Source organism: Hypomesus nipponensis, chromosome 4 (genome assembly GCF_054491055.1).
Source record: "Hypomesus nipponensis isolate SF chromosome 4, ASM5449105v1, whole genome shotgun sequence".
Classification (NCBI taxonomy): domain Eukaryota; kingdom Metazoa; phylum Chordata; class Actinopteri; order Osmeriformes; family Osmeridae; genus Hypomesus; species Hypomesus nipponensis.
The window spans coordinates 5693167-5706729 of NC_140364.1; the positions used below are offsets into that span (position 1 = coordinate 5693167).

Sequence of the window (13563 nt, forward strand, 5' to 3'; positions counted from 1 at the left end):
GTCACACACGGCCATACACGGCCAATGAGTTTACAAAAAGAACAAGGCTCTCTCTCTCTCTCTCGGTGTGTGTGTGTGTGTGTGTGTGCCATTCGGGAGGTTCGCATCAAATATGTTTCATTATAAATGTCTGCGCTAGCCTGAAACCACTACACACACACAGTCAAAGCAAGCATCCATTACCAGAGATTTGGCACCATGATTTGTAGTGACGGTCGATGAGCGAGCGTGTGGCTCCGTCTTTTGGCGTGCGTGTGCTTGTGTGCAGAAGATGAGTAGGATTTAGCTTAATCCAAACATGGAACTCAAGCTCCGTCCCCTCTCCACCCCTCTCTGGATGCCCCCCCCTCCCCCCCTAACCATGTGGATGTGTGAGGCTGAATCCGCCTCACCCAGACTCGGGGTGTTGCGTAACAGTTGGATTATATAATCCCAAACATATATGCATGTCCACGAGGCTCAGAGCCAGGGAGCATGAAGCATGCCAGAGCCTGGGATTGAAAGCTGGGAGGGAGGGAGGGAGGGAGGGAGGGAGGGAGGGAGGGAGGGAGGGAGGGAGGGAGGGAGGGAGGGAGGGAGGGAGGGAGGGAGGGAGGGAGGGAGGGAGGGAGGGAGGGAGGGAGGGAGGGAGGGAGGGAGGGAGGGGTAGGGAGGGAGGTCAGTGAATAAAGACAGATTTAAGAGAGGAACTTCCACCGCATCTGAATGATGCTTGAAGAATGGTGGTGGTGGCTGGACATCTCCTGCCATCATCACCGTCTCCACGGAAAACCTGCAACCACCAACTCCAGTTGATATGACACACTCCAGTCAAATGAGCGGCACCCCCAAATCCCTGATGTACCCGTGAGGATTGACCTGAAAACCCGAGACTACAAACATGGCAGAACAAACACGAAACCCATGACAGGATTTGGAATTTGGGAGCATTTAAATGATGTGACATTTTGGGAACATTTGGGATTCTGAGTTGAGGTCACAGTGTTCTTTCAAATCCCTTTTAGAACAGAGACCGTCAGAGGGACAGGCCAATGGAGAGATGAATAAACATCCCCAAAAAAGGCAAGGAGGCCAGGTATGAACAGACAGAGAGGGGGGTTAAAAGAAGAGAAATGGAGAACATGACTGGATGTCATTTCCAGTATTGGTGGGTTTGCCGTGAACGTTACAGCGGTGAGAAAGCGGACAACCTTCAAGCTGTCAGTTGCACGTCGAGCCAGAGTGGACGTGGTCTGGTCCTCAGGGGAGCTGGGGAACTCACACGGCTCCCCAACACCCTCTCACGTCCTCCGTCAGCCTGCTCGATCTCTCCCTCTGTCTCCAACGCTGCTCATCTCAACACGACGGACGACTGAAATGGCACTTTGTGTCCTGAACTGACTCAACTCTCTCTCCCTCCTCTCTCTCCCTTCACTCCCCCCACCCTGCAACACTTCATCAATGCCAAACTAACCTTTCTCCTCCAACACTCCCTCATCCTCTTCATCTACCCCCCCCCCCCCAGCCCTTTTCCTGTTTGCTAGCATTAATCATAGTTGGTGTGTCCACACACACACTCATACGTCAGAGATGGGAAGGAAGACAAAAAGCAGCGAGAGAAGAAATGTTCGTTTCTACAGTCTCCATCCTCTCCTCCTTCAGATTCAACAAGAAATGAGGGGGCTGGTTGTCATGGCTGCGGTCACCATGGCAGCGGGGACGGGTAATAAACAGGCTGGAGATGTGCGTGCAACTGTTGTGATCTGACGCGTTGACGGCGTCATGGCAGCCCTGCTACTGTTCGGATCACAATGCGTTTGTAGGAAGGGTTTTTAGGGAGATGCGTTCTAGTACAGTCTGACTGTCGGTGTTGGCACAATCAACACCTGGATGAAACAAAATAATCAAGTTACCACCCATCCCCTCTTCACTTCAGTCCAGACAAGACAAGTTGAGCAACACAAATCAGTATTCGAGACCATGAGTGGATTTCATACTTTTAATGGATTTCATATTTTCTCTTAATTACAATCATAGAAAAATGAAACAGCGGTTGTAGCAACCGTGACTGAGCACGTTAAGAAACACACCGGGTCCTTGCTTTCAGTTAAAATGGTAAAGAAAAAGTAAACAGCAGTATAAAACAAAACAAGCCACTTCACTAGAGCGTTTGAGTCCTGGACCTGGACTGGAGGAGCAGGGGACAGTCCATGTGGCCACTCTACAACAGGGGGTGTTCTTTCTGCTCGGGCAGTGGTTTAGTGACCTAACCTCGCGTCCACCCCCCCCCCCTCCCCGTTAGACATTTGGTCCAGTCTCGAACCAATCAACATAGCTCAAGCTGTACAGCTCTCCAACCTCCTTTCCTCATCTAGTTTTCCTCCCTCCGGTCACCCCCCCCCCCCTCTCAAGTGGCCGCCTGATCGGCGCCGTTGCCCTTGGAGTCGGAGACGTCGTCTTTCCCTCCGTCGTGGTCGTCCCTGCTCTCGGGCTCTCCCTTCGGCCCCTCCTCCTCGGCGGGGCCCTTGGCCCCTGGCTTGCCCACGCCCTGCTTCTCTCGGAACACCTCCACCCCCAGCATGCGGAGGTAGTGGAACCTCTCGTTGCGGGGCACGAAGGCTCGGATGGAGGTCTTCCCCCTCCAGCCGCACAGCTCGATGGGACACTGGGGCTCGTCTGGGTTACTGAGGGAAGGAGGGAGGAAGGAAGGAGAGACACGGAGAAACAGAGGGTGAGAAAGACGGAGACGGAAAGATCTGGATCTGAAACGTTGCCGTTTTCCCGCCGTTCAAAAACGCGCTCGACGGCCCGCCCTGCCCACACACGCAGGACATACCTGGGGTTCGGCTGGTACCTCAGCACGATGCTGCCCATACCTGGGAAACACAACAGCACACCACGTGACTCGAGAGCACCATACACACACAACTCATGACGCAGTAGAGCACCACACACACACACACACACACAGTGTCCAGGTAGGTACCTATCTGCTTGGCCTGTGAGTGAGCTTGGTCTTGGAGCTTGCTGAGGTAGGGGTTCTCCTGTGTGAGCAGCACCTTGATGTCCTCCACGCTGACCGTGATCAGCCGTGAGCGGATGTAGGGGTAGAGGGTGTAGATGCCCTGGGGAGGAGGAGAGGTGAGAGCCCACGATAACATGACCGGAGGGCGTGTGTGTGTGTGTGTGTATGGGTGGGCGTTACCTCCTGAGCCAGTCTGAAGGCACAGCCGAACTGCTCCCCGTCGCTGTTGCGAGACCATACCTTCACCCCCGTGTTGATGACCTGACACACACACACACACCATCAGGGTAAGAAGGCTCACAGAGATGACTCTGTGCTGCACTTCTGAGTTCCACAGCTCCAAGGGCAGGGATCAGATGCTAACCAGCGCTAGTGTCTGACTCGGGTTAATGTTAAGTTAACGCCAACACAAACAGAAGAGTGCCCGGGCTGGTACAGGGACAAAAGAGGAGGTTTATTAGTTTGCCTGGACGCATGCGAGTACAGGCTAGGCCACACACACACAGTGCCACCTGCGCCAGGTTTGGAGGGTACCACAGGGACAGGGGATGAGAGAGGTCCCCAGCTGTTAGAAAAGCCTTGCCGTGATGAGCTGGCAGCCGTCCGCACATGGGCAGAGAGCGAGACACACAGTGAGGGCTGGGACACGGACCTTCATGCGCTCGCTGTTGTTGATCAGTACGTTGCGGAGCTCTTTGGAGACCATGTACAGGTGCCTTTTCTTGCCCTCGTGGGTTCTGGTCAGAACGTTCTGCTTGGGGAAGTCAGGACTCAGGTCGTAGAAGTTCCTGGAAAACAAACACACACACGCGTGATCGTGCCGAACGTTTCACGTGGAGTTCATATCGAGGCGGATCCTTGCTCTATTCCCCCCAATTCTCCAACACACTGAGTGGAGTGGATGATGGGGAGGGGATGACTTCTCAACACATGGAGGGGACGAGGACCTACAGCGTAGGAGGGGGATGAGGACTCACTGTATGGGAGGGAAGACAGGGTCATCTTCAGTCAGGAACACAAAGGGATCCTCCTTGAAACCAAACAGCTTCATCTTCTTGGAAGGCGGCGGCCTGGACAAAACGGGGGAAAGGGAGGTCCCATCACACGCCATCTACACGCTGTACATGTCACACACATACAATAGCTCTGCTGACCTCTGGATATACCCTCGTATAGATAGATACACACAACTTACCCGCATGCTCTATCTTTAGGGGGCTCTTGCTTTTGCTCTCCATTGCCAGACTCGTCTTTGACGAGGTGCTCGCTTCCTCCTCCCTCTTCCTCCTTTGCCCCCTCCAGAGCCCCGGAGAGAGGGGTGTCTGGGGCACAGGTGCCCCCTGGAGAGTCCTCGCTCTGGGCCGCTGAGCTGGAGGCCAGGTCCTTATTCCTCAGCTGGAGAGGGAGCCAAGGAGGGAGGGGCTCCGTTACTGCTGGCTACTGGGTGGACAAACGTGGCCAGGGGAACCAACATCCGTGTTTGTATACTGTGTGCGTGTGCGCGTCACACCTTAGGTAGTCTTTTGTTCCAGGGCATGGGGGCCGTTTTCACCAGGACAGCGACAAAGAATCCTCCGGTGTTCTGGTGATGAGGAAGGATCCTCATACTGGCAGACAAACACACACATTTTCCTCATGTCAAAGGTTAAATCATCATGACATTGTATACAACTGCATTCATGAATACTGGCGCCACCTTGCTTCGAAATGACAAACATGTCTACCTAGACAGAACACGGGGCTGAGAGAGAGCCTGAACAGCAGCACCATCCACTGGCTGCAAAACACCATGGTGGTGGTAGTGGGGGGGGGGATGACTAAAAGATTTATGAGAACTCATTTGTCTGAGTACACATAGTATTACTGCTTTTATGAGCATGTGATATCCTTTCTCAAGTGCGTCTGGCCAAACACACGGATCCCTGGTGAGTGAGTGTGTGTGTGTGTGTTTACCATCTTTGGAGCTTCATGGCGGATAGTTTCTCAGGGTCTGGAGGGGGGAACATGGTGGGTCTGATCTGCGTGTGTCGGCTCTCTGGGACCTCGGACCAGTCCTTGTACCACTGGCCCTCCTTCGTCATCAACTAGAGAGAGAGAGCGAGGCAGACAGACAGAGAGAGAGAGAGAGCAAGGAAGACAGACAGACAGACAGAGAGAGAGCGAGGCAGACAGACAGAGAGACAGACAGAGAGAGAAACTCAGCTCTACTGCGGTGGATCATAGCTGTGGGTGGTTGACACGGTGAACAGGGTGGCGCCCCCTACCTTCCAGGAGGACACCCCGGGCATCCACTTGAGCCCTGGGAGCTCTGCTGAGGCATCGGCCAGCTCCAAGGCACCTGAGGGGCACAGGGTTAGCGCTTCACATGCTGTGTGTGTGTGTGTGTGTGTGTGTGTGGGGGGTGTCTCACCTTCGCCCTTCTCCAGCAGGGACGCGATGACGGCCTCGTCCTCGATGGGGTTGAGGGAGCAGGTGGAGTAGACCATCCTCCCTCCCACTGCCAGCTGTTCCACGCCGCGCACCGCGATACGCAGCTGCAGCCTGGGGTGACGAGGCTCGTGAGTACGCACGCACACACACACACACGCACACACACACACACGCACACACAACACTCTCTCTGCTCACCCGTGGAGGTGCAGGCTGTTGCTGGTGGTCCACTTCTTCCACACGTCGATGTTCTTCCTCATGGTCCCGTCTCCGCTGCAGCCGCCGCCACCACCACAGAGCAGACATTACTAGCCGAGCAGGACTCGAGATCGCGCCAAAAGGCATTCAGACAGAACCAGCAGATTGCGTGGATTCGACATGGAGGAAACTCTCCCAGCGCGTGGACGCAGAGCAGAAGCTTGCATTTGGGGGTTGCTGGCTACACGCCCAAACCCTCCCCCCCACCCCCCTGCTTGTCCTCCACTCCATCCTCCTTTCTCTCCCTTTACGGTTGTCTTTGGCACAGTCCCCAAACCTGGGGAATGTGGCTGGCTAAACACACGCTCAGCGACTCTGTGAAATTATTTTAAGGCCGGTGTGGCAGCAAAAAGGACTCCCAAAATAAAGTCAACGCAAACAGAAACAGCCATGTGTGTTTTCCTCTCCTGTTCGTCCGTGTAGCTCGCCGACCATAAGCAAACACGTAGCAGCCTGCTAAACATTTCAGGAAACAAAGACTAGCCACCAATCTAAGAATGATGTCTACCCCCCCCCCCCCACACACACACACACACACACGTATAAGCCCTCGAGGGGGGTACCTGCAGGGCACGTCGCAGAGGATGCGGTCATAGAAGAGGATGCCTTTCTTGCCGTCCTCTGCGTCGACCTGCAGCCGGGGAATGTTGGAGGCGTCGTGGTTGACCACCATGATGCAGGGGCTGTTCAGACGCTTGGCCTGGTGCACCAGCAGGTAGCAGCGCTTGTTGTCCACGTCGTTGGCGATGACAAAACCCTCTGGGGGGGGGGGAAGGGACGGGGAGAGGGACAGGGAGAGAGAGAAAAAAGAGGGGGGGTGAGTGAGAGATTACAAATGATTACAGAAAGTAGGCTAGATATGCAACTGTGGTCTGTGTGGTATTTCATGTGTGTGTGTGTTTGGTCTAACCTGGGAAAGGCACGTCCATGTCTGAATGGAGCATCTCTATCAGCTGGGCTGTTTTCGACCCTGGGGCAGCACACATGTCCAGAATCTACACATGAACACACAAAAGGATTAGACCTCGCTGGAACACTCCAGAAATGGAACACAGCCCCCATCAGGACACTGAAGAGGGCACAGAGGCCAGGTTTGGAACGGGGCCCATCCTGGCGTGTTTACCTTATGATGCGGCTCGATCTTGAGGAGCAGAGGGGGGATCATGCTCACGGCCTCTTGACGGCTGATGTTACCCTGTGAGGACAAGAGATGAGCGTCTACAATTCTTCTGGTCCAATAATGTCATTCACAAGCGGGTCAGTTCTCTAGTCAGGTGATGGGGGAGGGGAGGGGGGGTGTGGGGGCCTCCACGAACTACAAGTCCCATCAGCTGGACTCACCGACTCGGTCTCGCTGACCAGGAACTGGTGGAACTTCTCCAGCAGAGGAGACTTCCTCAGGATCTTCCTGCTCATGTTTGTGTGCCACGCCAGCTCGTCAGGGTACCTGGGAGCACACACACACACGCACAAACACACACCTTAGATACACACACACCTTAGATACACACACACCTTAGATACACACACAGCCAGTGTGGTGCGCTCTGTGGAGTGTGTGTTTCAAGTTCCGCCATTTACAGGTGGACCATATCAGGGTTTACCAGCTCAAAGCTTGGGGCGCCTCAAACTTCTGCCCATCGATCTCCACCTCCTGGATCTCCTTGAAATACTTGTCCTTCAGCCAGTGGAGGATCTCCTGGGCGTGGCTGGGTCACAACAGCAGGGAAGAAAAACCATTGGTAAGGAGGACACATGCAGTTTGGAATGACCATGAGCTCTGGACACATGTGGCAGAGGTTTTTTTCGTTCCAGTACACACCTCTTGTACCCTGTGATGCGGATAGTGGCGGGCAGTGGCTCCCTCAGGGCCGCCATGAACAGGTCAAACTCCCCGGGGGGCACCAAGCCAAGCTCCTGGTAGTACTGCTCAAACAGCTTGTTCTCTTTGACAATGTCGGCATAGCCTGCGCCCCAGCCCTAGTATGCATAGACATAGCGAGCATGTGAGTATGGTTGCTAATGGGCACAGCTACATCAATGGTTGCCCGGGGATTTGTTATTTGAATAGTCAAGGCATTGAACTAAAGGCAATAGTTAGGTAACAGCTAGTTCTGCATAGGTTGTGACAGTTATCTGTAATACTCCCCCACTGTATAGGGTTGGCAGCTATAGCTTCGTTAGAAATCTTGAGTTCCACTCAATTCGCAACAAACCTGGCTTTTTCGTAAACAAATTAAGTAAAAACGCTTTATTAGTGTATGGCTTATTTGCTCAATTATACAGTATAATGAATTGTATTTGAAGTTACGGAGAGTTGATGGGAAACTCACAGCATTGTCTCTGTCGTCTCTCCCACCCGGCTTGCCATTCTGTTGATTTTTCTGTCTCTGTCTACTTCTTTTCCCCATGTTAGAAACAGAACTCTTCAAAAACGTTTTAACAGCACAACCTGTGTGATATTAATGGAAATCGTGCTACAATTTCCCCACGCGTGTAGCTTTTGTGCGACAACAGCTGACGCACACACTGTGTTCACGCACCCATGTGAGAAAGGACCAGCATTGTAGCCAGGAGACTTGCCTGAAATATAAAAAAAAATGTTCGTGTGTATCGTATCACTGAATAGGAATTCAACGGGAAGTTTACACAAGCTTTTTTAGTTAAAACGATTTAAAATGTTATAATTCAAGGAGGCAGTTTCTTTAATGCAATCACTACTTTATGCCGGATCGTTTTTCGATTGGCTCTAACATATTCTTATGCAGAACAGCCTGGCTGGATTGGTTCGTTTGGATCAACTGTTGGCCTGTTGAAGGTTTGATTGGTGGATGTAAATGAAGGTGGGCGCACCCATTTATCGTGCGTTCTTCCATGCATTATGACATCCAGTCGGATATTAATGAAAGTACATTTATGTGTGTGATATATTGATTGATAGTCGTCAACATTGTCTCTAATTTCGTAATTTCCCCTCTTTCAACAAACTGTTGGTTCAAACTTCAACTATGGACGGCATAATCGCGAATTTCTTCTCCTCGGAAGAAGAGGAGTTGTATGTATTGGACTGCTTGGCTTACTTCATGATTTTTATGGCAGCTTGCACATTCCTGACTTTACTTTTTGAGAATGTCCCATATGGCCGATATGCTTCAAGCAAATATGGATTCCCTGTGAACGTGAAATTCGCTTGGTTTGTGCAAGAGCTTCCAGCGTTTGTTGTGCCAGTATGCCTAGTGACGTTGACATCCTCTGCAAGAACCTCTCTGAGACCAAACCAGTTATTACTAGCCATGTACTTCTGTCACTATGCTCAAAGGTATGCTCAACAATTGCAATAAATTAATGTATGGTCATTTGATGGGGTACTGATGGTGTATTGTCCCATTTGTCCTATTTGGTTTCAGGTCGCTAATCTATCCATTTTTAATTAGAGGGGGGAAATCGACACCGTTTCTGTCTTTTATTCTGGCGTTTGTCTTCTGCATCTACAATGGATACATGCAGGTGCGATACCTGAGTCATTATGCCCACTACACCGCAGACTGGATTATACACCCCTGTTTTATCCTAGGTAAGACGTCCACAGTACATAGACCTCTTCTTTCAAATAAAATATAACAGTATCTTTACCTGGTATTTTATTTATCAATATTATTTATTAATGGGATTTAAAATGTTGAGATACTCATTTATTTTCCATAACATTGTATGTGTGGTTGCCAGGATCTGCTTTGTGGTTGGTGGGTTGGCTAGTAAACATCCACTCAGATCACATCTTGAGAAACCTACGGAAGCCTGGAGAGACCGGCTACAAGATACCCAGAGGTAAAATGGACTCTTATAAAAGAACTAGCCTGGCAGGGTGGTAGGTCCCTGATAGGGCAATTGCTCTGACTGTGATTTGCCCCATCTACAAATAGGCCAGTTTAAACAAGGTTAACAGAATTACCTTAATGCTTATAAGCAAGTACAACAAAACAACCTTTTGAAATTGGTGCATCAGAGACAGGGAAAAAAAAACAAAGAAAAAGAGTGACAGAGGCTGGTCATTCCCACCACTGAGTTGAGGCCATATGTGTCTTGTCAGCAGACCTGCCATCTATAACGTCAAGCCATTATTTGGCCCCCTCTGTTGTGTACAAGGGCTGCTATAAACATGGACGCTACAATAATCTGTGTTTAAGGTGAACTTGTAGTGAACCTGTTCAAAGGATCCACCCCGAAAAGCTGAAGACATGAAGCTCAGCAGGAGAAGCTGGAAATGGCAGTAAACTGTCAGGCATGTCTGGAATCCCCACAACATCCTCACCTAGTGTTCGCTGCCCCAACACATGCAGTTCAACAGCGAATGAACAGGCTTCTAGGGTCAGCATCAGGCTGTGTTTTTCCTTTTAAATGCCACCTTTGGGATATTTGAACGTTGTCAACTTCTCAGAGAAACGTAGAGAGAGGTGCCAAAACTGGAAGACGTACCGAGAGTTGATGAACTCTGTCAGTGGAAAACTGCAAATATGCATCGCATATTTGTAGTCTATAGGGCTACACCCATCACTGAACATGTGAAGTGGATCTTCCTTTTTCTAACTCTTGATTTACGTTTCAGGTGGCCTGTTTGAGTATGTGTCTGGAGCCAACTTCTTTGGGGAGATCACAGAGTGGGCTGGTTTTGCTCTGGCTGCGCAGTCTATCCACAGCACCTCTTTTGCCATCTTCACCTTCATAGTCCTCTCTAGCAGGGCTGTGGCACACCACAGGTAAGAGCCTCTCTCACACACTGGAACTCCATTTAGAGGATTTGGGCAGGGCTGTATACACATTGGACTTGAGTTTAAAAATGTGTTGTCTTTTTCTAGGTGGTACCTAACTAAATTTGAAGACTATCCGAAATCCAGGAAGGCTCTGATTCCATTTGTGTTTTAAAGTACCCCCGACAGGTGTCTAAAACAGTTACTGTTTATAATGATGTTCTCCTCGACTCATAATACATAATTGAAATCTTTTTGGTAGGAAGAAATGCAAAATAATACTTGAACACCATCTCTCAAGGCTTTTTTTGAGAGGAACTTGGATACTAGATCACTAGATGCTTAAGTTTTGTTGTATGATGAATCATCATAATTTGAAGATTTTGCACAAGGAATATATCATCCCCACCTGGACCTTGAGTGGAATATACCTACCTGACAGCACACTGTGACAGTTTACAATTTGTCTTTGTTACTACTTTCTCTGTGGACCAAGCAACCAGTCTTTGCTTTTCATAATAAGGAATCAATATCGGGTGAAAAATGAAGTCCCCTTAAAAGTAATGAACTGAATTCACATGAAAGTATTGTGCTGGCTGTAGGAGCTTCCTGAGGTTTAGGACCAACACCGCTCTGAAAGATCAGGTCCTGAACAAGAATCGGATAAAAAAAAAGCAATTTAAATCAATCAATGCTCATCGAAACCAGGGGAGGGCAGAAGACCCATCTTCTGGGGGTTGTCCTTGTTGTGTTTTAACTGTGTTTACAGAGTGTCACCCTCAGTGGAGCGCTCTCTCTCTCTTTGTCACTACATGACTTATACCACTCATTCTCTGCATCTCATTTGAAACCTAGTCAGTCGCAGGGAAATGAGGAGAAGGGGTCTATTGAGGCCTACTGTTTCTATTGTCGCCAAAGGTAGGCTCGGCAGATGACAGCAATGTCAAAGACAGAGAGGTAACAAGATGAGGAGACATTGGAACGAGGGTCTGAAACATATGAGGAGGGAGAGTGAAATAAATGGGAAACACAGTGAACACCATGTAACGCTGTCTGTCATAACAATCCTTGACACATCTCTGCCAGAACAACCCTCATGAACCAAAAATAACAAAATGCTCAATGAACAGCAAGAAACTAAATACATTAATGTATTTAGTTGTTGTTTTGGCACACTTCCATTAACAAATGCATTAAACTGTGCCTATATCTAGTTATTTAAAAAAGGGCTGTGTGATTAAATAATATTTGATCCATTTAGCAGATGTTATTATCCAAATTACTTCTGGGGTCTTTTAAAAAGTGACATTTCTTGTCAGAGATCTCTGCTCTTTTAACCTCATTGCTGCATGATCTTTTCAATATTTTCATTCCATCCATAGTAACTTGCATAGTCACGAACTCCTTTAGGCTAAAAACTAGAATCAAACCAGATATGTTTACATGCCTAGGCATAATACATACGTACTTTAAATCCTTTTTGTAGGAAGAAATGCAAAAAGGTACTTGAACTCCACCACAGGCTTTTTTGACGGGAACTTGGATGTTAGATCACTAGATGCTAAAGATTTGGCACAATGAATATATCATCCCCATCTGGACCTTGAGTGGAATATACCTACCTGACAGCACACTGTGACAGTTTACATTTTGTCTTTGTTACTACTTTCTCTGTGGACCAAGCAACCAGTTTTTACATTTATTCATTTAGCAGACGCTTTTATCCAAAGCGACTTCCAAGAGAGAGCTTTACAAAAGGTCCATAGGTCAATGATCATAAACAACAAGATAGTCCCAAAAACATTGTGGGTAACCAAAACATTAGCATAATTTGTGATCAGAATCAGAAAGGGTTTTATTCGTCATGAAAGTTTGCACAGTCAAGGAATTTACTTTGGCAGGAAGGTGCATACTTTAAACATAGTAATCCTAAAACTTAAATATGTAGTCTAACTATACTTAAGGTACAGGTCTACCTAATACAGCAATGTCAAAGACAATCATAGAAAATTATAAAAAGTTATACAATTACAAAACTGCATTCAATTGTGCCTTTATCAAGTTATTAAAAAAAAGGTCTGTGTGATTCAATAATATTTGATCCTTTTAGCAGATGTTATTGTCCAAATCACTGCTGAGGTCATAGTGACATATTTCATGTCAGAGATCTCTGATCTTTTAACCTCTTTGCTGCATGATCTTTTCAAATGTTTCCCCTCCCATCCTTCTTAACTCGCATAGTCCCAAGCTCCTTTAGGCTAAAAACTAGAAGCCAACCAGAGATGTTTACATGCCTGGGACAAGCTACAACAAGGCCAGAAACCACTCTCCATCCACTTCATTCCAAGATATGATCCTTTGTTTACACGAGAGAGCACTCTGGAAAGCATATTGTGGTCTAGTTGTATCAGCACTGAGTGATGCATGTGTGTGTGTTTATTTACCACAGGGATGTGTCAGCTTTTCTCCTACCCTGAGCCAATCCAAACACACACAATAAGGCAACCTATGTGGCTTGCCTGAGGAGAAACTGAGAATGTGGTTATGAACTAGTCCTCAGTCATAATGAGAGGAAGGGCCTATCTAGCCCTAAATACCCTATTTACTGTCAGAGAACAGGGGCTGTTCTTTTTCAGAAGCATTCACTGGAGCAAAGAGCTTGGTCGTGCTAGTGGATGAGAGGGAGAGTTATCCTAGCTGACACGCTTGCTCTGGGGGCGTTTCCTTGGCTCTGTCACATGCTGCACGTGAGCGGGGAGAGAAGCAGATATTACGCAAGATACACTCAACTACATAAGTAGTTATGAGTGCTCCTACACCAAATTGCCTGACCCCCTCTACAAAGTTTTATGGTGCGGAGGATTTTTTTTATTGCATGGGATGCATAAAACTTACAGTTCCCGAAGAAAGGTCTCTATAGCTATCTAATTCCTCTGCCTACTGTTTCTAAATAAATTTTATTTGAATTACATTTACTATCCCTACCTATACATTGGCCTGCCAATCTCAACTCTTACGGACCAGTAGTTCATGCTGTGGTGAAAATATTATCGAATAGCGATAAATATGTCTACAGTTGTGTGAATCAAAGGTGCAACAATTATGCATTTTTCTTTTCTTTTG

The 13563-nt window shown here is 48.4% G+C and overlaps 2 protein-coding genes across 2 annotated transcripts; one reads left to right on the plus strand and one right to left on the minus strand.

Moving 5' to 3' along the window:
* Positions 1-1964: 1964 nt before the first annotated feature.
* Positions 1965-8232, minus strand: nsun2 (NOP2/Sun RNA methyltransferase 2). The gene is made up of 19 exons (XM_084696838.1): positions 8026-8232; positions 7515-7672; positions 7297-7401; positions 7034-7139; positions 6816-6887; positions 6603-6687; positions 6256-6451; positions 5633-5707; positions 5415-5545; positions 5269-5342; positions 4958-5088; positions 4515-4611; positions 4200-4399; positions 3982-4074; positions 3657-3792; positions 3185-3265; positions 2966-3104; positions 2816-2855; positions 1965-2663 (listed from the first exon to the last, which is right to left on the minus strand). Exons 1-19 carry the CDS (start codon positions 8101-8103, stop codon positions 2387-2389), a joined length of 2274 nt encoding a protein of 757 aa, XP_084552964.1. The 5' UTR covers positions 8104-8232; the 3' UTR covers positions 1965-2386.
* A 321-nt stretch (positions 8233-8553) lies between these two features.
* Positions 8554-11487, plus strand: srd5a1 (steroid-5-alpha-reductase, alpha polypeptide 1 (3-oxo-5 alpha-steroid delta 4-dehydrogenase alpha 1)). Its single transcript, XM_084695491.1, has 5 exons — positions 8554-9011; positions 9100-9266; positions 9419-9520; positions 10299-10449; positions 10549-11487. Exons 1-5 carry the CDS (start codon positions 8701-8703, stop codon positions 10613-10615), a joined length of 798 nt encoding a protein of 265 aa, XP_084551617.1. The 5' UTR covers positions 8554-8700; the 3' UTR covers positions 10616-11487.
* Positions 11488-13563: the final 2076 nt, after the last annotated feature.